The 26894-nt window shown below is 37.3% G+C and overlaps 1 protein-coding gene across 2 annotated transcripts in view; it reads left to right on the top strand.

Moving 5' to 3' along the window:
* The window catches only part of GNAI3 (G protein subunit alpha i3), a 39285-nt gene extending 13331 nt beyond the window's left edge, over positions 1 to 25954 (top strand). For both annotated transcript variants that reach the window (XM_038541067.1, XM_038541068.1), the window contains exons 2-9: positions 7919 to 7961; positions 8075 to 8216; positions 12130 to 12287; positions 15013 to 15141; positions 18226 to 18355; positions 18757 to 18910; positions 23620 to 23833; positions 23923 to 25954. In XM_038541067.1, coding sequence (XP_038396995.1) covers positions 7919 to 7961; positions 8075 to 8216; positions 12130 to 12287; positions 15013 to 15141; positions 18226 to 18355; positions 18757 to 18910; positions 23620 to 23810 — 947 coding nt within the window. In that variant the 3' untranslated portion in view covers positions 23811 to 23833; positions 23923 to 25954. The remainder of the gene's footprint in view (positions 1 to 7918; positions 7962 to 8074; positions 8217 to 12129; positions 12288 to 15012; positions 15142 to 18225; positions 18356 to 18756; positions 18911 to 23619; positions 23834 to 23922) is intronic.
* The last annotated feature ends 940 nt before the right edge of the window (positions 25955 to 26894 follow it).

Below are 26894 nucleotides of genomic sequence, written 5' to 3'. Positions count from 1 at the left end.
AAGGGTTTTCAGATCATACTAGAAAGAGTTTCATTACCATTTTAATCAAAATCAAGAAAACCAGTTAGCAGTTTATGTAAAGCAAGATTAGGATCTGGAAGACAGTCAAATAAGTTCTTTTTAGAGTAGCCACACCTGGCTAGAGATAAAAAGAGCCTGGGAAGGACAATTTGGGACTTAGTTTTGGAAATTAATCTCTAGGATTTAGGCTGAAAGGGAAGAATCTGTATTAGCCATCAGAGTGGCAGTAATATCTCCGCTGAGAGGAAATGAAGAAGGCTTCAGCAAGAAGTTGATGTTTGAGTTAAATAAGGTTTTCAAGGATGTTCATATGTAGAGACTTGGCATGCTTAAAGAGGCAGTGGGCTGGGTGAAGCAATTGTTCTGATATTTTAGGCTATGGAAACTTGATAATTTCACACATAAAATAGATCTAACATCATCATTAGACCACACATTCCTTATTTGTATTTGTGTCTAGCGGTTCCAGATACATACAAGAGACTTTTTTTTTTAATGAATAACAATTTTAATTTGCTCCATATGTGTTTCACATCTATAATTCTGCTAACCTTTTCTTTTACTGAATTAGGGAGCAACTGGTTTTGTATTAAGTCTGGTACTTTGAAAAGCATTTTGAATGAAATGTCATTTTTTTTTTTTGAAATGTCATTTTAACTTTAATCTGAATTTTTACTCTGTTAGTTATGCCTGTCAGTAAACAAATCAATAGGAGCAATAGATAAGCTTATTATTGGAAATAGCATAAACTGTGCTGCTGTGACCTTTTGTTAGAGATACATTTTTTCTTAAAAATAGCAATCTAACTTGAATGTTCTGTTAGTTTGAGACTGTGTAATTATAGAATACCCTCAAGCATGAATATAGAAGGTTGGCTTCCTGACAACTCTTACTTCCTTACAGTGTGGTACTCTTTACTTCTTTGTCTTCTCTGTGTTGATCAGGAGTGCATGATTGGAGAGCATGCTGGTCATTATATTATGGTAGCTATTTTGAATGAATGGGTTAGTAGGAAGATACGGATTCATGGTTTGATTTGAAGCCTCTGTGTGTCAGGAGTAGAGATTTAATCTGCTTTTAGCCTTATAATTGTAGTCATAGAATGTTAGCAACTGAGATGTTAAAGAGCACATCTAGGCCAAAGTCTTTCATATTTTATATTTAGGGGGTTGGCATTGTGAAGTTAGGTGACTTGCCCAAGTCACACAGCTAGTCATGGTAAAGCTAGGAATAAAATCTACTCTTCCATTGAATTTATTACTATATGGTATCATTAACTAAGAAAATCTTTTTAAGTGAAGTTAGAAAAATCAAATATATATGCTGATCAAACTTTTAACCTGCTGTGAGAGGAAGGCTGTCTATGCCTGTTTTAGTCATATGTGCCCAAGTGTCTGAGAAGGGGTGGGGGGAGAAGGATGGGCTGTAGAAAGACCAAGAAGAGTGTTTTGGTCTAACCCTGGCTAGAGCATTATCTAAAAATAGTGCTAAACTGGGACTTAAGTTATGCAGACCTCTAGAAAGAGGGCTTTGTCCTAGTTATAATGTGCACTTTTACAAGTTTCAAGATTTCTCCACAGAAATTAGTATTTAAAAGGAAAAGGAGACGTTTCAGTTGCTACTGGAATAACTGCTAGTATACATGATAGTGGTACAAAAACCTTTGAAGAACATTCAAGGAACGTACAGATGGGTGAGAAGTGTGGGAGAGGAGGTAGTTAGGAGTATCTAGGGGCTGAAAATATATTTGAGGAAGAGAGTGTTTTTGTTCCTCATGGTGGGGTGGAAAAAATGATTAATGCTTTGACATAGTTTGCTGTGGCATTTAGGTTCTAAGTTGCTGTTTTAGTGTGTGAATCCAGACTCCATCTAGATTTTTGTTATTGTGAACTAGCTGATAAGTATTTATACCATTTCTGCTGGGATTTTGAACCAACATCAATATCCAAAGAGTTTAATAAAACTTTTTGGGACTTTTTCTTTTTTTTAAGATTTTAAAAAAATTGGGATCCCTGGGTGGCGCAGCAGTTTGGCGCCTGCCTTTGGCCCAGGGCGTGATCCTGGAGACCCGGGATCGAATCCCACGTCGGGCTCCCGGTGCATGGAGCCTGCTTCTCCCTCTGCCTGTGTCTCTGCCTCTCTCTCTCTCTCTGTGTGTGACTATCATAAATAATAAATAAAATTAAAAAAAAAGAGATTTAGGAAAAAAAAAAAGATTTAAAAAAAATTTATTCATGAGAGACACAGAGAGGTAGAGACACAGGCAGAGGGAGAAGCAGGCTCCCTGTGGGGAGCTGGATGGGGGACTTGATCCCAGGGACCATGACCTGAGCTTCAGGCAGATGCTCAACCACTGAGCCATCCAGGTACCCCAACTTTGGGGGACCTAACATGACTTGTTGGTATTCCAAACAGTGAAAACAGCATTCCCAAATAATAGCCAGCTGGTTAACATTTATTGAATATCTACTATATGCCAGCTATTGTTCTAAGCATCTCCTGTTGACCCTTGTTTTTGCAGATAAGGAAATTCATTGTACCTGAAGGCGCAGGTATAATGTACTTCCTTAGACTGGCTTTAAGTTTTCTTTTAATCAAAGTGAAAGAAAAGAGAAGACTATTGGATGATACAATGTTTTTGAGTATCAGCCATCTTTTAGAGTTAATTCTTAAAATCGTGTGAGTTGAATGTGTTTACTCATGATAATTATTTGATTACCAATTCACTGGCCTATAAAAATTTTGCAAAGACGTTATCATCATCTCTCGTTTTACATACCCATAATATAGTATATGTTATGGGAAGAAATAGAGGGAACATGTGATGGTGCCTGCTTTCCAGGAGCTCCTTAAAAATAAAACTTAGGATGTTTTTAGGTAAATATACTGATTTTACAGTAGAGTATGTGCTGGTGAATTACTTTTCATCTGACCTTGTTGGTTGATCAAACTTAACTGCCACACATACTTCTTACTCATTTTATTTGATTGTTAATAAGAGATTTTCAAAATTAATTCTACCTGTTTATCCTCTGCAGATTGCCTGCCTTGGCTCTTTCTCTCCTTTTTCTCTCAAAAATCTCTGTGGCTTCCCTTTAGTCCTTTCTTCCTCTTTATATAAGACATCCTTTAGATGTATATTGTTTTAGGGATGATTCCATCCCCTCCTGTTGTTGGGAACTTTCAGACTTTTTTCCTCTCAAAATCCTATCCCCCACCCATTTCCTTCCCTCCTGCCTAGAGTCACCTTCAGTTTCTTCCTCTCCTAACCATAGGTTGTTTCTTTGCAATTCCTTTATATCCATTACATTATTTGTTTCCTTAGTATTATTACCCTGGTAGATTGAAGATGGACAAATGAATCTCTCCTTAAATTTGTGATAAATTTTGAAGGAAGATAGTTTAGAAGATGTAAACAAAACTAGGAAGTTCCAAACATCACATATATTGGGGGTGGGAGATGAAACATAGGATTGAAGTAAAAATGAAGAATTCAGACCTAATAAGAAAAGATTATAGAAAATGGTAGAGAATTATTAGTGCCATTTAGAAATGATAAGAAAGAAGAGGGGCTTTGAGCTATAAGTTGAGAAAATTACAGCAGTAACATACAGTAGGCACAACATCAGCCATTTGAGGAATAGAAAGGATTACTTTGAGAAAAGAATAAGAAGAAAGATTTTGTTACAGCTTAATGTAAGGAGAGAAGAGTGAGTGGGTTCCAGATGATTCTTAGATTTCGTACTTGGAAGAAAGGTAAGATGGTGGCACTTTTCTTCTGATCTGGAAGCTGAATGGGTCAAAGACTTTTGGTATAAAGCAGTTCTTTTTTTTTTTTTTTTCCAATTCTTTATTTCTTTTTTCTTTTTTCTTTTTTTCATTCTTTATTTCTGTACAATGCCCTGGAACACTTAATAAGATAAATCTTATATTTGTATTTAGTTCTGTAGTCCGTAAGAGGTGCTTGTAAGGAGAGGAACTGGATGCTTAGTAAAACCTTGGGTAAATAGATGTAGTTGAAAATAAAGAGAAGGACATCTTATCAGGGAACCTTGAAAAAACTTGAGAGACACAGGGCAACATACTCCTTTGAAATCACCTTCATAGGATGGAACTTGATGAGATGAGTAGAAATTGATTCTGAGGATAATGGACTCGTTGATTATTTCATTTAGTCCAATGTAAGTGGTAGAAATCCTGTTTGCAATATGTAGAAGAATGGTGCACATTACTTCATTAATCTTTGCTTTTCCTGGTTAATTTAGTAACTGGTGCTAACATGGAATCATCTGGGAATTCTGTTTTAAACTAGTACTTAAGCTAGTATTATATTTCTGTATTCTTTTCTTCAGAATAAAAAAAGGTTTTTTTTTTTTTGTAGATATGCATGGGAGAAAGCACTTCTTGTTTTGAAGATTTATTTGAGAGAAAGCAGGCAGACAGGCAGGCAAGTGAGGAGATTGGGGGGACAGTGGCAGGATGGGATAGAGGAAGAGGGAGAGAATCCTCAAGCAGACTCCTTGCTGAGCACAGAGCCTGACGGGATGCAGGGCTCAGTCCCAGGACCCTGAGATCATGAACTTGAGCTAAAATTAAGAGTCGGCCACTCAGCTAACTGGTGAGCTACACAGGCTCCCCTGGAGAAACAATATCATTAAAAGTTCCTTGTGTGTTATGTAAATATTTAGTGCTACTCCTGATTATCATTAGATGATAAGTGCAGAAATAAAGTCAAATAGAAATGTCCTCTTTGAGTGTGTAAAAATGTAGTTGTCTGGATTTTTAAATTATTTGAATTTTAACTAACAGCTTTGGTTGATAGAGTTGAGAAATATTTAGTAAGGGATCATGCTTAACTAAGCATTAGTAATGTATCTGTTCAACAGTACTTATTTGCCTAGCTAATTTATGACACGCCCAGTTGTAGGCCCTGGGAATACAGGGATGAATAATCCTTTATGGGGTTTATATTTTAGTGAGATAGGAAATGAACAAATCTGTAATGTGAAGAAGTGATAAGTGCTTTGTGAAAATATAACCTAGAGTGAGGAGAGAGAATAAGATGGAATAGATTAGTCAGGGAAGGCTGTTCTAAGGGAATAAGAAAATTTTGTAAAAACTTACTCCAGGCAGAAGGAATAGTAAATGGCAAAGAGCATGAGTCAGGATCTAGCTCATTGAGAACCAGTTTGATATGTTGGAAGAAAAGGCAAGAAAGCTGGTCTGACAAGAGTGGAGAGAATGAAGTGGAGAATGATAGGAATTGAGGGTAAAGTGGTAGGAAGTGGTAAGCATCAGGGGCCGGAGTATGTTTGACCTTTATTGCCCATGGATTTTTATTTTGAGTGTACAGTTGACATACAGTATAGAGTTAAGGGTGCCAGCACCCCCTCCCACCCCACATACTTGAAAATCCACATATAACTTTTTGACTCCTCCCAAAATTTAACTACTAATAACCTATTTACTATTAATAGCCTACCGTTGGTTGGAAGTCTTACTGATAAAATACATAGTCACTTAGCACATACTTTGCCATATATATTATATACTGCATTTTTTCAGTTAAGTAAGCTAGAGAAAAGAAACTATTATGAAAAAATATTATAGTACTGTACTGTGTTTTTTTTTTTTTTTTTTAATAATCATGTATAAGTGGACCTATGTAGTCCAAACCTGGGGGCAGAGTTGTGAAATAATTTGATTTACATCTCACAAAATTCAGTCCAGCTATTAGTGGAAAACTGGCTGTAGGAAAGGCAAGGTCTCAAGCAGTGGACCATTCAGGAAGCTTTAATAGTAATCTAGGCTTATGGTTTTTAGTGTGTTCATGATGATCCAGGAAGAAACTGTTACAACTATATTTATACTTATTTTTTAAAAATTAAGTTTTACTAATATTTGATGTATATATTGGTACTGGCACCCACATTTTGTTTGTGACCTGCCATTTTTGGCCTAAGCAGCTAGGTGAGTGCTGGTATTTACTGAGATGAGAAAACAGGGTGGAGCAGGTTTTGTTTTCCCCACCCTTACAGTGGGGAAACAGTAACTCACTTTTGGGCATTTTAAGTTTGAGATGACTGTTAGAAATCTAAAGAGAGTTATCAGGTAGGTGGTTTAGATGCATGACTCTGGAGCCAAAGTTAGAGATACAAATTTGGAAATCATTTGCATACAGGCAGTATATAACAACTTTGGAGCCAAACTGTGTGAATGCAGATTTCAGCTTTGCCAGTTACTAATTGTGGACAAGTTAACTTGGCATCTCTCTGTTTCATTTACCTCATCTATAAAATGGAGGTAATAAGTGTCTGCCTCACTGGGTTATTGTGAGGATTAAATGAATTAATAAAAGCAAAGTGCTTAGAACAGCATCTGGCACACAGTACACATTAGGTATTAACTATTACTATCAGTTTATGAATAGTGTTTAAGACCAGGAGATTAGATGAGATGACCTAGGGAATGAATGTAGGTGGAGAAAAGGTCCCAGGGAAGGAGTACTCAAATTGTACAAACCTTAAGACTCAGAGACAGGAGGGAGGAGACTGAGGAGTGAGCATAGGGGTCAAACCAGGAGGATGTGGGGTCTGGAAGCCTGCCTAGTGAAGAAAATATTTCAAGGGGAGAAGTCATCATTGGATCATTTCTGCTCAAAGACCTAGAATTGATCAGTGGGCTTGTTAAATTGGAAGTTGCTGGAAAACATGAGAAGTGGTTTCAGTTAGAGTGGTGGATAAGAGTGGGTTAAGGAGAAGAATTGGAGGTACAGAACTGGAGAATATGAGTATCAACAACCTAGAGGGGTTTTTCTACTTGGAGGAAGAGAGAAATTAGAGTGGCAGAGGAATATGTGTGGAGTCAAGGAAAGGTTGGAGTAGGAGTATATGCTGATTTAAAATGGAAAAAAGTGCAACAGGTTTGTATACTGATGGGAGTGCCCCAGTGGGAAGAGAAAACTTCATATGTGAGTGACATGGATAGTGGCAGTAGCCAAGACCTTGAATAGGTAAAATCAGTGGGTTTAGGACACAATTGAAAAGATTAGTCTTAGATGCTGGCAGGAACCCTTCACCCATTGATGAAGGTAGAGAATATTAGTGGGAGTACAGTTAGATTGGTAGATTTGGTTATGGGAAAATGAGATCATTTTTTGAGTGCTTTAATTTTTCCAATAAAAGAAGCAAGATGATCTGGTGAAAGTCAGAAGTGCGAAGGAGTTTGTAAGGTTTGAGAGAGAAAGGAAATGGTGTGAAATAGGCATCTTGTAATGTGGGAGAAGGAATTGACTAAGGAAATGCCAGTGAAATGTTAAGGAATTCTTAGAGGGCTGATCTGACATGGGTGACCACTAAAGTGATTCCAGTTGACAGACAAGGGAAATGTGGTCCTGAGAGCATATATAGTTAAAAAGTGGGGACGACGCCTCCTCTGCTTCTATTTTGAATTCTAGTCACATGGTTGAGAGGATGGATCACTCTTGGAATATTTCCTCAGATCCACAAGATACTGACAGAGGAATTAATAAAAGCAAATAGGCCAGGAACAAATAATTTCATTTTTGCCTATGTTCAGTTTCTGTATCATGGTATTCCATGTAGAGGATGAGTTCCTAGAGGTGTTTATGTTGCCATATCTCCTTAAGTATGCCTGCTTGACACAAATGATATCAAGTAGCGTCTGGGCTACTTTTAGGGAATTATATTTGGTCGCTGAATTACGCTAAAGTGAAAAACTCTGATAACAAAGCTTAGTAATTTTTCTTGCTAGATAGCCTCACTTAAGTTTTCCCTGGGACCTTGGTTTCCATTAATCTAGAATTAGCACTCACATTGATTTCATACTTTGTGTTTGATTACAGGTGAATTCAAAGTCTGATTTTCTTTTCTTTCAGGTGCTGGAGAATCTGGTAAAAGCACCATTGTGAAACAGATGAAGTAAGTTGGAACATGGCCTTTTGTAAAACTACAGTTCCTCATAATGCACAAAAGCCCATAGTATCTTTTTCTTTTTAGGTCTGTGGTAATGATTTGTGGTTTTCTTTTTAAAGAATCATTCATGAGGATGGCTATTCAGAGGAAGAATGTAAACAATATAAAGTAGTTGTCTACAGCAATACTATACAGTCCATCATTGCGATCATAAGAGCCATGGGACGGCTAAAGATTGACTTTGGGGAAGCTGCCAGAGCAGTAAGTGTTTCTCATTTCCTCTTCACTTGCTTTCTTTTAGTAGATTCAGTTAAGGAAAATTTTCTTCGTGTTTTAGGGAAATGAATTTAAGCAACAAGATAAGATGGAGCAAAGTACTGTGTGCCCATTTGAAAAGTATTAGCAATCTGCTTTAGGAGATACTAGATTACCACCAGAAAGAAGAATTGAAGAAATGTAATTGTGTGGATATACTGTAGGTTTCTGTGACAGATCTTTTTTATTTGCTTCTTTATAGCACTGTTTTATTAAAGTAGTAAATACTAGTAAATTAAAATAATCTAAAAGAGGTAGATCTGCTTTCTGTGGCGTAAAGATAAAAGGCAAATATCAGACTTGAGAAGGACATGAATGCTAAGTCAAAATTTTAGGTACAATTTTTAGGTATTCAAAAATACTATATCACTGTACTATGTTGGACTGTAACCTATACAATTGGATTATTGCATGTCCTAGGACAATTCTTGCACATGTCAGATACTCAAAAGTTGTGTTGATGAATCATAATACGTGGTGCACCATGAAGTTCTCATTTGTGAATTAGGATGTTTGCTGCAATGGGAAGAGGGCCAAAATGAAGGCAGGAGATCTTTTATATCTAGTTGCACTGAGAGAACGCTGATCCTAAGAATGATTTCCTAGAACTAAAGGACTCATCAGCTGTGTTCAGAGTGCTATAGACAACAAAAGGGGGTGACTTGGGGAGGCTGCCTGGAAAGGCAAAGCCTGTGTGTCCGTGAAGTAGCTTAGGAACTCTTAGCTGCTCTTGATTTATCCATTAACAAGCTATTATAAATGCAAATTAATATTCAGTAAATAAGTGGAGAAATTGTTGATGGGAAAAAATCACTAAAGGATAGTTGTAATTGGTTGGTATTCGATTAGGGATACTAGAAGTGGACCTAAGGGAAGAGGAGCTGGGCTAAGTTTGTAAAATGACTGGAAAGAAGAGTAGCAGAAGAGGGGACAAGGAAATATGTGAGGCACAACTTTTATGTTTTTGTAACAAAAGATGTCATAGCATAACATCCTGAGACTTTTTCTAAGCATCTGAGGGGAAAATGGGATTGTGAATGTAAGAATGAACAATGCATTTTTGTCTTACATCTTTCTGTCCCTTCTCTGCCTCCTGCTTTTCTTTTCTTCCCTCTGGCCACTACCCCCCCCCCCCCCCCCAGTATTATTTTCTTCCCTTTTCTTATCCCTTCCTGTCACCCAGCTCTGCGTGTCTGTTTTGTTTGCCAGATCCGTTATAACTGGTCGATGCTACTGTATTTAGTCCTTTCCCTCACTTTGTTGGCTTTTTCTCCATCTCAGTTCTTTATGTCTTCTCTTCATTCCTTCCTTTTTAATTTTTCACTGTCTTCTTTTATATCTCTTGATGAACCTCTCCCTTCTTGTCTCTCCCTTGTCAAATTGGTTGTTATTAATGTTTGGGTCCTCACACTACTTTGTCACCAATACAGTTGACATTTTCTGTCTTTGTCCTGTTGTAACAAAACACCACAGACTTAGTAGCTTATCAACAACAGTCATTTATTGCGCACACTTCGGGAGGCAGGAAGTCTGAGGTCAGATGGGAAGTCTGGTGAGGGTCCTCTTCAGTTGCAGACTTCTCACTATGTCCTCACATGGCAGGAGAAAGGAGCTCTCTGGAGTCCCTTTTATCAGAGCACTAATTCCATTCATGGGACCTCCACCCTCATGACTGTAGTTGTACTTCCCCAAAGCCCCATCACCTAATACTATGACTTTGGGCATTGGAATTTAACATATGAATTTTGGAAGGACACAAACATTCAGACCACAGCATCTGTTCTCCTTTCGTTCCTTCCCTTTATCAAATGAGTGTCATTCCTCTTTGGGTCCTAACACTCCTATGTCACCAGATGCGGTCAACATCTCCTTCATTCCTGTTAGGCCTCCTGAATCACTTAGTTTTCCACCATCTACCCATCCTAATCTGCAACCCTATGTAATTTTTTGAAGTTTCTCTTTATCTAGTTTCTTACGGCTGTTTAGAGAGTGAATGGACAAGAATAGAGCCAGGTGAGGGGTAGGTTGCTTTTTCATATCTGCTTAAAGGTGGAGGTTTGAAGTTCATTGTAAAGAGGGGCCTCCTTAAAGGCCTAAAGAGGGTTTATTGTGGAGAAGCAAGAGTAGGTCAGTGGAGGAGATGTAAGTGGTAAGGGGAAAGTGATTCTGCTCAAAATTGTCCTTACAAAGGCAGGACAGCAGAAATATGTAGCAATAGCTCTCTCTCTTTTAAAGTTTTTATAATTAGAATTGCACTAGTAAAATGTAATGCTTATTGAGGTTTTGAATAGCTGTATGAGCATAGTTCAAATTTCAGAATGGACTGTAAAGTCTTCACATGTTAAAGCATTAGACATAGAAGGACATGTTCAATATTGAGTATGTTTGCCAATTTGTGTAATTTTTCAACTTTCCTCTGTCATTTGTTCCTTTATTTAAAATTTTTATCTTTGAAAAGAGAAGAGGGGAATATAGATGTTAGATGAAGTTTCAGAGAAGGATGGGCATAAAGTGTTATTATTAAGAAAGGCAGCTTCTAGAGGAGGGCTATTACTTGGCTGAAGATCTTGAGTTTGACAGCATTAACTGGAGTTCACAATGGTTAGTCTTGTTTTTTGCATACTTTTGGGTGCATGAGTTTTGGAAACACACAAGTATTAGGAGTTTTGGGTTGTGATTTCACCTCTGGTCTGAAATGCTTTTTGCTTGCTAGTTTATTGTCCTAATGACCACTTACGATACAACCAATTGCTCCTTTTCCCTCTTTACTTTTCCTTTACCCAGTAAGTATGGGTATTTTTTTAGTATCTGCATCTTAATAGTTATTTGGAACTCTCCTAAGGCAGATAAATATGAGATTTGAGGTGGGGAGAGCATCCCATGAGATTTCAGTATATGGGGTTTTTTAAAGATTTTATTTATTTATTTTAGTAATCTCTATCTCCAGTGTTGGGCTGAAACTCACAACCCTGAGATCAGAAGCCGCATGCTCTGAATGAGCCAGCCAGGCGCCAGGTTCTGTTCTGTTCCTTTCTCTTCTATCTTGTTTTTAAAGATTGAGACCTGGGTTTGTTTTTAAACTATTTGACAAGTAAGGGTAGGTAGAATAAAGCAAAATAATCAGAGTTCTCATAGCCCTTTTCTGTCCTCTTTACAGTTCATGTTTTAGGTTTAAAAACGTTAGCCACTTATAAAGCTTTTTGACTCATGAGTTTTGATCACATCTCTTTGTAACTTTCTTTTCCTCTTGCTCTTTTCCCCCCCCCCCTCTCTTATTTGAAGGATTATTATTCCTTGGGGAATCTACAAACTGAATTTTGCCCCCAGGGATTTATTTTCCCCCCTAGGCTTCTAGACTTCTTAAATAATTCAGTCTCCTCTTCCTGTTCCTCTGTCTGAGCTGAGGAAGAAGAGAACACTTTCCTTAAACTCCATTAATGTTTTACTCGCTCTGAAGTGTTTAGACTTTACCTCTTACATGCTAGTTTTTTTGTTTCTATTTTTATTGTAGGTTTGTTAACAAAATGGTAATGTGTTACATGTGTTTATATCACAGACCAGGTTTTTTCTGTCAAAAAGCTATGAGTAAGCAGGGTGGAGATATGTAAGCCACTCAGAAGAGATCTTTTTAGGAGATAGTGGTATGTGGTGGGGGGACTGAAATCATTCCTCAGCTCAGCTCTGCACTTCTAACTACAGTGGAATGAGTAGGGGGAGTGACTTCATTGTAAATTCTCTCAGACAGCCCTGCCTGGAAAGATCTCTTCAATACTTCTCTTAAAATAATGAAACATATAATGTGCGTGTCAAGTTCTTTAAGGAGCGGAGAAGCATTCTGTCTCTTAACTTCTTTCTTCAGGATGATGCCCGGCAATTATTTGTTTTGGCTGGCAGTGCCGAAGAAGGAGTCATGACTCTAGAACTAGCAGGAGTGATTAAACGGTTATGGCGAGACGGTGGCGTGCAAGCTTGTTTCAGCAGATCCAGGGAGTATCAGCTCAATGATTCTGCTTCATAGTGAGTAATTTTTCCATAATAGAAAATAATTTGGTGACACTAAGAAAGTTCAGAGTCTGTCCTTGACAAAACCTTAAGTAACAGACACTTTTAGAAGTCTGTTGCATGATTTCAGGTTAGGGTAATTACAAGCCCTTCGTCATTTTGTATGACTTGGAGAACAACATTGCCTCTTGGAATGTAAATGGGAGAATTAGTACCATGAAAAGTAGCTCCATGGTAGTTTATAATAAGTAAGTGAAAGAGGAGAGAAATCTTTTGCAGCTGGATCCTGGATCTCTTCCAATGCAGTTCCTTCTGCATAAGGACTTTGCATTAATTGCCAGCTAGTGAGGGAAATTAGAAATGTGATATCCCTTTTTATGCATCCAACTCTGTGGCTGGCCTGCACTATGGATTTCTCTGGTACTGGTCACCACTAATAAATCTTTGGCCAGATCACAATAGTAGACTTTGTACAGAGAATGTTGAGTCTTAGTAAGAAGTCAAAGCATCTGTTTGTCAAGGGAATTCTGTTAAGTGTTAAATAGTTTGAGAGAATGTGTAATTAATACTTGTGTGAGGCTTTGATGTGCTGATTTTGCCTCTTATACAACATGTGTATATATAAGATCTATATTCTGAATGTAGGTTTTTAATGTGCCTTTTGGAAACTTGGTGAGTTCTTTGTACCTGTATCTATCTCTGTTCTAATTGGAGGCACTTTTAAGTATTAAGGTATTTTCTCCAATATTCACATTTTCCTATCTTTCATTCTTATTTAAGTTGTTGTAGGAAGAAGTTAAATTATATTTGAAAAACTTAGTTATCTTGAAATGAAAACTTAACCTTAGAAAAATTTCAGGATTCTTGCCCACCTTTTTTTTGTTTTTGTCTTCGTTTTTCTTTTTCTTTTTCTTTTTTTTTTTTTTAAATTGGAGTTCAATTTGCCAATATACAGCATATCACCCAGTGTTCATCCCGGCAAGTGCCCCCCTCAGTGCCCGTCACCCAGTCACCCCCCCCCCCCCCACCTACCTTTCCACCACCCCTTGTTCGTTTCCCAGAGTTAGGAGTCTCTCATGTTCTGTCATCCTCACTGATATTTTCACTCATTTTCTCTCCTTTCCCTTTTATTCCCTTTCACTATTTTTTATATTCCCCAAATGAATGGGACCATATAATGTTTGTCCTTCTCTGATTGAATTATTTCACTCAGCATAATACCCTCCAATTCCATCCATGTCGAAGAAATGGTGGGTATTTGTCATTTCTAATCTTGCCCACCTTTTAATATTTTTTAGTTGCATATGTTGGTAGTTTCAATAATTCTCCCAGTAGTCATGAAAGCTAGATTGTTATTATTTTTTATCATACGTTCATTAAGCTCTAAATCCTTCAACTACACCAGAGAACATGTGATTTATAAATTTTTTTTCCTGGGGATCCCTGGGTGGCTCAGCGGTTTGGCGCCTGCCTTCGGCCCAGGGCATGATCCTGGAGTTCCGGGATCGAGTCCCACGTGGGGCTCCCTGCATGGAGCCTGCTTCTCCCTCTCTCTGCCTGTGTCTCTTCCTCTCTCTCTCTCTCTCTCTCTGTCTGTCTCTCATGAATGAATAAATAAAATCTTTTAAATAAAAATATAAAAGTAAATAATTTTTTTTCCATAATATTTGATTGAGACTTGCCTGATTCCTTAACATTGATGGTAGTACTTAGTTTTATAGAGGCTCATTAATGATTCACTTATAATAGTGCTACCTGTTCTTTAGTTTTCTAGCTAAAAACTCTTTAGGAATCTGAAATTACCAAAAATTTAACTTAGCTTTAAAAAAAATTAACTTAGCTTTGAAGCCGTCTTTTAATTAATTCCCTGAATAAATTTCTTGGAAGTATTTACAATATTTTTGACTTAGATTTTAAAAAACCCACAACTTTTTTTTTCCTGAATAAAACCAGAAAATATTCTTATTGAACATAGTTCTCATTTTAATTTTAGTAATTCAAACACCATTCTCTAATGTCCCATCAAATGTCAGAACATACAAATGACCTATTAACTTTAAATGTCTGAAGGCTTTTGTTTTGGTTTTTCTCGATTTTTTTTTTCCAAAATTTTTTATTTTTAAGTAATCTTTTCACCCAACATTGGGGCTTGAACTTAAAACCCTGAGATCAAGAGTCACATGCTCTACTGACTGAACCAGTCAGGCACCCCAGAAATCTTTTTTAATAAGAATGACATTTCCATATTTGTTTCCTTCTAATTGGCCTTCACAGCTTAATTGTGGTAGAATTAAAACCCCCTTTGTGTGGCATTTATAAAACCTACATTAATTGTCCTATGCTAGATTCACATTTTTTTCCTCATCATTTCTGTGATACCGAAGCTCTGATTTTGTTCTGCCACTTTATTTTTTATTTTGTATGTTTTTAAACGATTTTATTTATTTATTTATTCATGAGAGACAGAGAGAGAGGGAGAGAGAGAGAGAGGCAGAGACACAGGCAGGGGGAGAAGCAGGCTCCATGCAGGGAGCCCGACATGGGACTCGATCCCAGATCTCCAGGGTCATGCCCTGAGCCGAAGGCGGCACCAAACCGCTAAGCCACCCAGGGATCCCTTGTTCTGCCACTTTAGTGACAGGTTTAGAATCTACTTTTGGCAAGGAACTAGTTTAGGTTGTTGATTTGGTGTGTACATGGTTAGCTTCACCAAGTTAAAATAAATGTGTGTTTTATTTAGTTACCTAAATGATTTGGATAGGATATCCCAAACCAACTACATTCCAACTCAGCAAGATGTCTTGCGGACAAGAGTGAAGACCACAGGCATTGTGGAAACTCATTTCACCTTCAAAGACCTATACTTCAAGTAAGTCATTATTTTGCTAGATGTGCGAATTACAAATATCTTTCCTTTAGTTTGTATCTTTAATCAGGGTAAAATTTCTCCAGGCCATATTCTTTGCTTTAAAAACCTATCATCAAAACAACCAACTAACCAACCATCATATTCATCAGCCAGTATTTGAATTTTAACTGAATGAGGGCCCAAACCTTTCTTCTTTCTCCAAATAGCATCAAATACCTTTGTCTATTTGAGAAATTTAAATTCAAAATTAAGTTGTAAATATCAATAAAAGTAATCACATGGTTATCTATTTATTTTATTTTTAATTTTAGTCTTTTCAGCTGCTTTTTTGTTGGAATCGTCAAAACAGGTATTGAATGTTTGTTGTTTAGAAGGGGTAACAATAATACTAAGTATAGATACTTAGTGATGTGGCTTTGTTCTGCCATTTTGATATTAAAATAGAAATGCTTTACTCACCAGTGTTGATCTTTCCTTACCAAAGCACATTTCCCTTTAAGTTTAATGGAATGGAGCTAATATTGTCATGGCTCTTGGACTGATTTGTGCATAATGTCATGTACAACTAAGTTCTTAATGTAGTATGAATGGAAAATTGATATAGACATAGAGGTATTTTGGTAAAGTATGATAACATAAAAAGTGGTTTTAGAGAGAGAGAATTCTAGTACATGAATACAAAGGACTTTCTCATTAGCATTAGTCTTTCTAAAATAGGCTTCATCTTGTCTCTGTGTTAATGGTCTTTTGTAAATAACTGTCTTTTTGGTTCCCGTTTTCTGCTTTTGTGACCTTTAAGATTAGGAATAAACTTCTCTTCAATATATGATGTTTGTTCCAGCTACCTCATTATACTTGTATGTAGTCTGTGATAATCATCACTTTTGCACAAAATTGTAATTTCTAGCTGAGAGCTTCTCCATGTTCTTCTCTCTGAAAACAGTTACTTCACAGGATTTGTGAAATCTACAGAGTTCAGGTATTACTAGATACCATTTGAGGTCTTGAAATCTTAATAAACCAAAACAGATCTGAAACATGGTGCAGGAAAATAGTTCAGCTGAATATTAGTAGAATAGAAGAGCTGCTTATTTTTTTAGGACTGATATATTTAACTAGAGTAGCAAAGGCCATATGAATTTATCACCTGTGCAACCTATAAGAATGAGATGTCTTTTTGTGTACTACAAGATCAGTAATCCATTTATAATTAAATGTGGTGAACTTTATTTAGTGTGGGAAACATTCTTGTTGATGTTGACATGGGTTGATCTTTAGTTGGGTAAATCCTGTTGGTCTTGTGTCAGAATCAGTAGCCAGCTCTAGTTAAGATGCCACACCCACTTTATTATTGGCATAGAGATCTTGTTATGAAGTACTATCACTTCTTCCTTTTCCTCTTCTCTCTAGGCAAAACCACTATCCATTTATTCAAACACTTATTGAGCATCTGCTATATGCAAGGCATTGTGTAATTGCTTACTTGCCTCTCAGTTATGAGGTAATGTTTATAACATGTTGATCTGTTAGTGAATTATATTGTAAATGTTATATGTGCTAAAAGCCCACCCTTGGGACGTCATGGTATTCTGCAACTTTTATGGACTTTGTAGAAGACAACAGAGGGATAAACTGAAATTATTGCTGTACCAGCATGTGTCTCTCCTTGAAAGATTTCTGTGGCATATGTGATGTTTGCTTTCCTAAAACCTATTATATGATCTTGTATTAAAGCCAACTTGTGATTGCATCATTCCAAGTGTCATGTCCAAAGGCTGAAAAAAACCTATGCTAGATCAACCACAAGAAAAGACTGGGTTGTAAACTCAGTTATGTCTTATTTCTCTTGATCTTCAGGGGAAAAGTCTTTGGAAATAGACATTGAGTCACTTTAGATCTGGCATACTAAACCAGCTTGGCAAAGTTTACCTTTTAAAATTTTGTCCTTGTCATTAAACATCTATCTTCAGAGCATCTAATCATTTGTATACATACCTCCTCAGATGCTGGTACTAGCTAGAGGTAGAGCACTGCAGGTGTTCCTCTTACTGTAGGAGGTAGATGAGGACACTGTTGACAGAAGTGCAGTAGGTGGGCCAGGATGTCAAGTAAGCCCCCCAGAAGGGAGTGGTGGACTGAAACTAATCAGGAGTGGAACATAAAATCTGTGAACAGCTGAGGCTTTGTTATTATTGATTAGATTCAACTAGGACATAGAGTTGGGAAATAGTGGTTATATTGGGCTCTTAAGAGTCCTACCCTGAAAAACAGTTTACTTTCCCCCCGTAATTAATCTCTGAAATATTTTTTCCTTAAAGTAAGGAAAACATACCTCAGCCATACCTCAGTTAAAAAAAAAGAAAGTTAAAAAGTAAGGAAAACAAACTTTCTGGAAGCAGAATGCAAGTTGGATATTTCTATTTTTTATTGTTCTCTTTGACTGAAGAGGTAAACCATTTTGGGGAGTCGAATGGTGTTACGGCTAAGAGCCTGGGTGCTGCAGTTAGAGTGCCTGGGTTCAGAGTCCCAGTCCCCATTTGCTAGTAGTGTGCCCTAGACCCAGTTATTTACCATACCTGTGCCTCAATTTCTTCATCTGTGCACTGGAAACAATAGTACTAGCAGCAGTGTTGTGAGGGTCAAAGGAGTTAGTGTACTTAAGATGTATAGGATCATGTTTGGTACCATGGTAAACAATAAATGTTAATATTTTGTTACTATTATCTTAAGTTGTATTATTTAGCTCTTTATTTTTCCTGTCCTTTTTCCCCCCTCCTTCCTTTAGTCCATTTCAGTGCTTTTTCTGCTGACTTTTGGCACTCCTGATAACAAACTTAAAGGAAGTGCAACTAGTTACCTAAAACGAGGATTTTGATTGTTCCTAGATTTTATTTTCTCATGTTGTTCTCTTTTACTTTTAACCACAGTATTAGTTTGACTGCATTTTATCTGCTCCTTGTTTGTCTTTTCTATTATAAATGGAGTTTTGAATATACATTAGTGGGAAGTTCTCTAACCACTTCAGTTTAGGGAGAGGTGTATTTGTGACCTTGCTGAATTTGTGCATTCTTTCCCTTTACTCAGGATGTTTGATGTAGGTGGCCAAAGATCAGAACGAAAAAAGTGGATTCACTGTTTTGAGGGAGTGACAGCAATTATCTTCTGTGTGGCCCTCAGTGATTATGACCTTGTTCTGGCTGAGGATGAGGAGATGGTATGTGGATCTTCTGTTTAATGTAGCCAGGAAGTAGAAAATAATTCGTAGGAAGATGTGCATTCATTTGCTCATTGAACCAAATCTTGATTCCTTAATTTTTTTTTCCTGTCAGTGAGATTAGACTTAAAATATTGATCCATGCCCTTCTTATTCTTTAAGAGGTAGGACAGCACATTGAGTATGTGGGCAGGATTAAGGCCTCTTGTTAGCCAGTCTTCTTCCCACTTCCCAACTTCCAGGGATTACGAAAATGAGGATTGACTTAGCTTTTGTGTTATCAGTGTCTAGCTTATTTCCATGAGTGCCATTCAGTTCTTCTAAAACTTATTGGTCTGTTTTTTTCATGAACAGTTCATGCACTTTTACCTTTTGCTACTGACATCATTTTCCCCCCTCAGAACCGAATGCATGAAAGTATGAAACTGTTTGACAGCATTTGTAACAACAAATGGTTTACAGACACTTCAATCATTCTCTTCCTCAACAAGAAAGACCTTTTTGAGGAAAAAATAAAGAGGAGTCCATTAACTATCTGTTATCCAGAATACACAGGTAAGGGATCCTGAATGATTTTGTTGGAGGTACACATCTTAGATCAACACTTCAGTGACATTGTTAAATTTGTCTTTTATTTTGAACAATGTATGTATGTCCTTATGGAGAGTGTTCACTGGTAGTGATATTAGCATTAAGCATGTGATTAAGACCCTTTAAGTCTAAAGTGCTATTCCAGATATAATTGAGTTTACTATGTATATTACATTTCTGTCCTCAGTTTTTGAAGAAAATAGAGAAAGATAAAAATAAAAATTTGGTGTGTTTCCTTTTTTCTAGAGGAAATGACATTTGGAGTGAGATAATGAGAGGATGAATTAGAGACCACTAGGCAGACAGAGAATTAAAAGCTTTTTAGGAAGAAGGAATAGTGTATATGAAAATAGGGAGGTAAAAAAAAATGTCATGAGGGGTGCCTGGGTGGCTCAGTTGGTTGACCATCCGACTCTTGATTTCAGCTCAGTTCTTGATCTCAGGGTCATGAGTTCAGGCCCTGCATTTATTAATAAAAGTAAGTAAATTTGTTAAAAAAAATTTTTGTTTTTGGAACCTAGAAAGAATTTGATATTGCCAGAGTTTAATGTGATGGGAAAGAGTCATTAGAGTGATAGGCAGAGATGCTCATGGAGGGCCTTGTATCTCATATGGAGATGGTGGGGCGCTATTGAAGGATTTTGATTGGGGTACATGATATAGTGGAAACTGTGCTTTAGAAAGATAAGCAGTAAATAGCAATAAAGATAGTAGGGAGTTGAATTAGTAAGGAGTCTCTTAGGATGCAAATAAAAACTTTAGGTGAAGATACAGGGATATATCCTAGAAGCCAAGGGCAAGAATGCAGACATACCTTAAGAATACATTTAGGAAAAAAAAGAATACATTTAGAGGGGGATGCCTGGGTGGCTCAGCAGTTTAGCACCTGCCTTCGGCCCAGGGTGTAATCCTGGAGTCCTGGGATCGAGTCCCACATGGGGCTCCGTGCATGGAACCTGCTTCTCCCTCTGCTTGTGTCTCTGTCTCTCTGTGTCTTTCATGAATAAATAAATAAAATGTTAAAAAAAAATCATTTAGAGGGCACCTGGGCAGTTCAGTTGGTTAAGTGTCTGCCTTCAGCTCAGATCATGATTCCAGGATTCTGGGATTGAGCCCAATTTTGGGCTCCCTGTTCAGTGGGGAGTCTGCTTCTCCCTCTGCCCCTCTCCCTTATTCCTGTGTGTTCTCTCTCTCAAATAAATGAATTTTTTTTTTTAAAGGGAGTTCTTCCTTTAAAAAAGAGGAATGCATTTAGAACTAAGAAATAGAAAGCTGTCAAGGACTCTGGAAGCACCTTTTCCCTGTCTCTTTTTTTTCTCCTTCTCTCTGTGTATCTTTATTCTTCTCTCTGTTTACCAGCCTTCTGTGCTACTCACTTTATGTGATACAAGATGGCCCTGCCACAGTATCTCTCCTGTATTCAAAACACCAGGTTAGGGGCACTTGGCTGGCTTAATCAGTAGAGCATGCGACTCTTGGTCTCATGTTGTAAATTTGAGCCCTGCACATTGAGTGTAGAGATTATGTGGAAATAAAATCTTAAAAAGAAAAAAAAAAAGAAGACCAGGGTACACTGATAGTGGCTGGCCCCAAGTTCAAATTTCTAGAAGAGAGATTCTGGCCAGTATTAATTTAGGCAAAAATCCTTAGCCCAGTCATTCAATCAAAGTTAGGGACACAAATATGAATGCCGGGCTGCACCACTATAACCTTTAGATCAGAGTTGGGTGTTTTCAGGGAAGGAGAACATATGTTGGCTGAGCAGACCCTGTAAAGGCTTTCTGTAATGAAGTAGAAGAGTGTCACTAGGGTAAGGAAGTGGGAAGAGTACTCGTAGAATTCTGCCTTGATTGGCTGCTGGTGCTATGATCTGAATTGATATTTAGGAATCTTGATTTTGAAGCATCTGTGGAAAATCCAGATGGGGGTATCTAATAGGTAGATACATACGTGGCCTTGGAGCTTTTATGAGAGATTGGGGTTTAGATATATTGATTGGAGATCATGTATAACTACAACATGGAAATGGATGAAATGACATGGGGTGATGATACAGAATGAGGACAGAAAAGACCACAGAAAGAATGAGAATACCAGACTATTGGCAGGAGAGAAAGAAAGGTTTATATTGGATACAAAGAGAAGAACCAGGAGAGCCAAATTATCAAAAACTGAGAAACTAAGAAGCGAAGTGTGGTCAGTAATGTTTAGTGCAGACAAAGTAAGATACACATTGAAAAATGCCCTCTGAAGTTAGTGGTCCAGGAGATGGTGAGTGTTATTGAGAGCAGTGTCAGTGAGAGCAGAGCCAGGGCAGTGAGTTTTTGAGTAGGAAGTAAAGAAATGAAGACCGGTGTAGCCTACTCTTGAGCAGCTTGGATTACAGGAGAAGGAAAGATTTAAGAATGTTCATATGTGAGCATCCCCGGTGGCGCAGCGGTTTAGTGCCGCCTGCAGCCCAGGGCGTGATCCTGGAGACTCCGGATCCAGTCCCACGTCAGGCTCTCTGTATGATGCCTGCTTCTCCCTCTGCCTCTCTCTCTCTGTCTCTGTCTCTATGAATTTAAAAAAAAAAAAAGAATGTTCATATGCTTAGAGGTAAGATTTTATAACAAGAGAAGTTGTAAAAAGTAGATGTAATTAATGGAGCAAGATTTGTAAGTAGGTGGAATTCCATACAATAGAATAATAAAAAGGAATAAAGTACTGATACATTGTATGAACCTCATAAATATTATGCCAAGTGAAAAGAAGCCAAACACAAAAGGTCACATTTATGTGATTCCTTTTATATGATATACCTCAAATAGGCAAATCCATAGACAAAGCAGATTGGTTGGTGGTTAGCGGGAGATGGGGGAGCATAGAATTAGAGGAATGAAGAATGATTACTTAATGGGAATGGAGTGTTTTTCTGGGTTGGTGAAAAAGTTTTGAAACTAGAGAAAGGTGGTGGTTGCAGAACATTGTGAATACACTAAATGCCACTGTATTGTACATGTTAAAATTGTATGTTATATTAATTTCACCTCAGCTTAAAAGAATCTTGGTAGAGGAGTTAAATTTTGAACTGGAAGGAAGACCACTGTAAGACCAAAGGTAGAAATATGTGGGGATATAGGTGACTTCTAAGTGAGGTGGTCGGCTCAAGAGTCGAGGTATAGTTTAAGCCCCTGGCCCTTGTTTTCTCAGGGAAGTTGGCAGTGTGGCCAGAATCTGGAGGGAGGGGAGAATTAGGGGAGTTCATAGAAAGTAGCCAAGTTTTAAAGCGGAGAGAAATCTTACTTAAGAGGATTGCCAGTGTTCTGACTGAGAATCTTCCACAAAGCAAAGAGCCCTCAGTGTCATATCCTTTTTTGGAGTAGAGGGGGCGACCTTCCAAGCCTGTTTTCCATTGACTTCATTTTTCTTTTAAGAAGTCTTAACAGTCCTCATTGCCCAAGGATCACTGTCTGTTCCTGCCAGACAGAATTCGCTTCTCAGTGCTGTTTTTCCTTGAATTTACAGAAGTTCTGCTCATCTCAAGAAACCTATTTCAAGCACCTACCAACCTATCTTCCTTTGTTTCTCTAAGTATTCTGTTTAAATAACACTCCTTTCTTTCTTAAGTTTTTCTTTGTTTAGTCTTTTTTTAAACACTTCGCTTTTGGCATTTGTTGTCATGCTTAATATCACTTAATTTCATAGATGTTATTTGTTGAAAACAGCCTCTAGTTTACAGGAGTGAAGACTTGTATTTGTTGAGGTTTCCTGTTCTAGTCAGTTTCTAGGGCTATTCTAAAGGTTCACAGGTAGATGAGATGGTGTAGGAAGCATGTGGTAATGAGTGTTAATTACAAATGTTGAAAATAAAGTTTACTTTTGAGTCTCTCCCCCCTTTATAAAAAAATAATAGCTTTATTGAGATGTAACTTATATGTCACAAAAATACATTTTAAAGTGTGTAAATTCAAGCCCCTTTCGCTTTTACATGTACTGGTTTACCTTTCATTAAGTTATTGCTGAAAGGCTCTGAAGCTAAGCCCTGGCCCCCTTTTTTAAAGCCCCCTTAAAACTGGTATGATTTTGAAAAGAAGCATGATTAACTGTTTTGAATTGTTTGAAGATCACTCGGAGGAGCACGGGCTCTCTGACCTTTTATTTTTTTTTATTATTTTTTTTTTTAAATTTTTTTTATTTACTTATGATAGTCACACACAGAGAGAGAGAGGCAGAGACACAGGCAGAGGGAGAAGCAGGCTCCATGCACCGGGAGCCCGATGTGGGATTCGATCCTGGGGTCTCCAGGATCGCGCCCTGGGCCAAAGGCAGGCGCTAAACCGCTGCGCCACCCAGGGATCCCTCTCTGACCTTTTAAACAATTGTGTTCTAGCAATGTGTCCTCCTACTTCCCTAGTCTCCTTTATGCATTCTAGGTTTTTTAGCTGAAAAATCTAAATGAAAGGAGGAAAAGAAAAGGTTTTGTTTCCCAAGATCTTTTTTTGTGATAATTTTGTTTTACTTAGTCCGCTCTCAAGAAAAGTCTGATGATTGTAGAATAACCTAATGATTACAGAAATAAAGAAATCTGTCTTATATTCATTTGGGTTATATTCCCTTAGGTGATGGCCTGACTTAGTTGAATTCAGGCAGCTGTTAGGATTTGAACTGAGAATATTGGTTGTCTGCTTCAGGTTCCAATACATATGAAGAAGCAGCTGCTTATATTCAGTGCCAGTTTGAAGATCTGAACAGAAGAAAAGATACCAAGGAGATCTATACCCACTTCACCTGTGCCACAGACACCAAGAATGTGCAGTTTGTTTTTGATGCTGTTACAGATGTCATCATTAAAAACAACTTAAAGGAATGTGGACTTTACTGAAGAGGGTTGGATGTTAATAAAAGGTAAAACTTGAGACAATTTAGTTCTAGTTCTATAGTGATGTCTCTTGACATTGTAAGCTTTTCTAATTAAGAATGTTCTTCTTTTCTAGTTATTACAGTGTGGAGTGTTGAGACCAGACTTCTTTTGCTGTCTCAGTGGGCAGCTACAAGCATGAACGGGACCAGGGAATGGCAGCAGCATGCAGAATATTAGCACTCTTTAGCACAATCTTCTGTATTAGGGAACTCTTAATTGACATGAGATGCTAAAGTCAGACATTGGAATTGGAGCAACTGTAAAGTATGATTTGATCATCAAGACATCACTTGGATTTCATAATCTCAAAAGTTTAGGGCCGATGTGAAGTTGAGGTGCTGCATTCCAGAACTTTAATATGTAGCTTACTCTTTTTTTCCTTCTTAACAAACCACCAGTAGTTCATTTTTAAAGGTTTTTTTTTTCATCCAAGAGAATAATGTGACTAAATTTTATTTCTTTGTTTGCAAAAGAATCTTTATTAAAACACAACCTTAACTATGCACATGATGTGGCCAGATCATCTTGAAAATATTCCTCTTAGTAGGAACTCTTTGTTTCTAACTTTGGTATGGTCAGAACATAATACTTCCATAATTAATTCTTTATGGTTATTGGGGCTATGATTTTAGCTTTTTTGGATGAAATTTATGTTACTCTCCTGCTCAAAGTACCATTATGTTTTCTAAATGGTAATCACATTGGAGAGTTCTATAAGATTCTAGCTAAGTTTTGTTTAAGCTTATGGTTTAAGGTTAACCTGGTTTATGCTGATTACCAAATTACTAGGTAAATGCTGATGTAGTATGTAAAGTTAGTTTCTTGGATACAGACACACCCAGGGCAGCTGTTGATTAGAAATGCAAATTGCTAAATTCCAAACAGAAACAGTGACTTTGCTGCTACAGATCTACTAAATTGACCACTTTGGTTCTTGCTTGTTTGTCTCAGTCATAGGGAGTTCTGTAAAAGATGCCCCTTGTTTTCCATCTTCCATGGCCTTTTTTGTTGGGAAACATCTAAAGTGTATTAACAGTGCATGCTTTTACTTTGTAAATGTGGTGCCAAATCCCTGTTTGCCATTGTTTTTATTGTAGCAATGTTAATTGTAGTAATCCTTAGTACCTTCTTTTGCCGAAATGATTGCATTTTGGGACTTTTTCCACTATGTTGTGTATACAGATTTTAATCTGTTATAGTTGGCAGCAGTATTAAAATGGTGAGTAAAGAGTCCAGGTTTGTTCCTGTTTGTAACTAGTCCTTTCTGGAAATATTTTCTTGTTTCTTTTTGTCCCTGCTAAATGTGCTTTGGCCTTTGTCTCAGAATGGGTGTAGGTGGAGGGTTCCCTGAAGGGCTAGGCTAGTCTTTGGTGTAATAGTATTGTTGAATCATGGCCTGACTGAGGGTCTTATGTCCCATCTGTGTAAGTGACATGTAGTCATAATCCATTTTCCAGGTTTACATTTTGGTTTTGTGGAGAGCTTTTATTCACATCAGCCTGCAGGTCCTTTTGTATAATGTACAGCAAATGTCCTTAAATATTGAATGGGCCTTTGGGGGATGGCAGATGAAGAGAATGTATTTTGAATATTCCAAATCAGCAGTTTGAGCAGTGCCTTTTGGGGTCCAGTCTTTTTGGATTGGATTCTGTGTCCTCTTTGAGTGACCTTTTACTAGTTTAAAAAAAAAAAAAAAAAAGTTGATCATCAAAGCTGGTTCAGAAAGCAAGCCACAGCAGTTCAGTGCCTTTATTGGAATTTTTATTCTTTTTTGGGAAAGTATAACTATGTAGATGGTATAACTGTTATTATCTAAACAGTTCTTTTTTTTTTAGGGTTGGGAAAATTGGATCTAAAAATGATCAGCTCCAATTGGTGATTAACTTATGCACACATAAGTTGATAGTTCCTGTTCACTTTGAATATATCTTTTCCTACTGTATCCTGTGATAGAAGATCATCTGGAAATGAGAACTAGTGGAATATTGTTTTAACCATAGTCTTTATATAGTCAGGGCTAATAGGATGGTGTTTTGATAATCCAAAATAACAAATAATCTAAGTTAATTATACTTTGAAATGTACTTTGTAATTTCATTTGAATACATCTGTCTGATATGTTCATTTTTTAGCTTTTAATGTTAATGAAAAATAGTTCTCCACTATTCTGCCTTTATACCATTTACCTTTGTTCTATATTTACATGAAGATCACCCTCTACCCTACAGTCCATATAACTTATTTAAATGCACAGTCTTTGAGGATACAGGAACACAATTCAAGTCAGTGGTTTTCAAATATGCCTTAAGTCAAAATCATCAGGATCCATCTCAGCGATTAACTCTTGGCTGGTGGGCTAGTGATCTATAATTTTTAAAAAGTGATTCTGGTTATCGGCTTTGCAAATCATTGTTGTATTTTGAAATAAAAGATGTTTTCTAATAGGAGAGTCAGCGTGCGGGGGTGAAGAAACGTGTACTAGCCTGGAGAAAAAGGATTGATATTTGTAATCAAAGAAATTAAAACTTGCCTTGTGTGTTTTCTGTGGAGAATGCTGGAGGTTTGTGATGGACCACATTTCAGTATTCATGTGGCCAGGCTCTGGACCATCTAAGAAACCAGCATATATAAGAAAAATAAATTTTAATGAATAAAGAACAGTAAATAGACCCCAGCATGAAGGACTGCAGCAATAGCTTTATTTTGTTGACAGTCACATCCACCTGATTAAAATCTTGGGCCGTAAAAAAATACCATTCATTAGGCTAAAGGTAAAGAGGAAGTATTCTTAATAGCCAGTCTTCCTCAACTATGCATATAAGTTCAAGACTTGTAACAGATTTCACCTCCTGGTATGAAAATTCCAAGGACTTTTACAGTTATTCTTATATAGTGGATTTTGGGGTGACGTTTCATTTTGGATAGTTTGAATTCTAAATCTTTAGTTCAGTGTATCATTTTATTATTATTTCCAGTAATGGATTGTTATTTTTTACAAGGTGCTGCATTCTAAGAATAGATCGACCAAATTTAAAAAAACTATCT

The sequence above is a fragment of the Canis lupus genome, chromosome 6 (assembly GCF_011100685.1).
Source record: "Canis lupus familiaris isolate Mischka breed German Shepherd chromosome 6, alternate assembly UU_Cfam_GSD_1.0, whole genome shotgun sequence".
Taxonomy (NCBI): Eukaryota; Metazoa; Chordata; class Mammalia; order Carnivora; family Canidae; genus Canis; species Canis lupus.
This window is presented reverse-complemented; position numbering and strand designations above follow the sequence as displayed.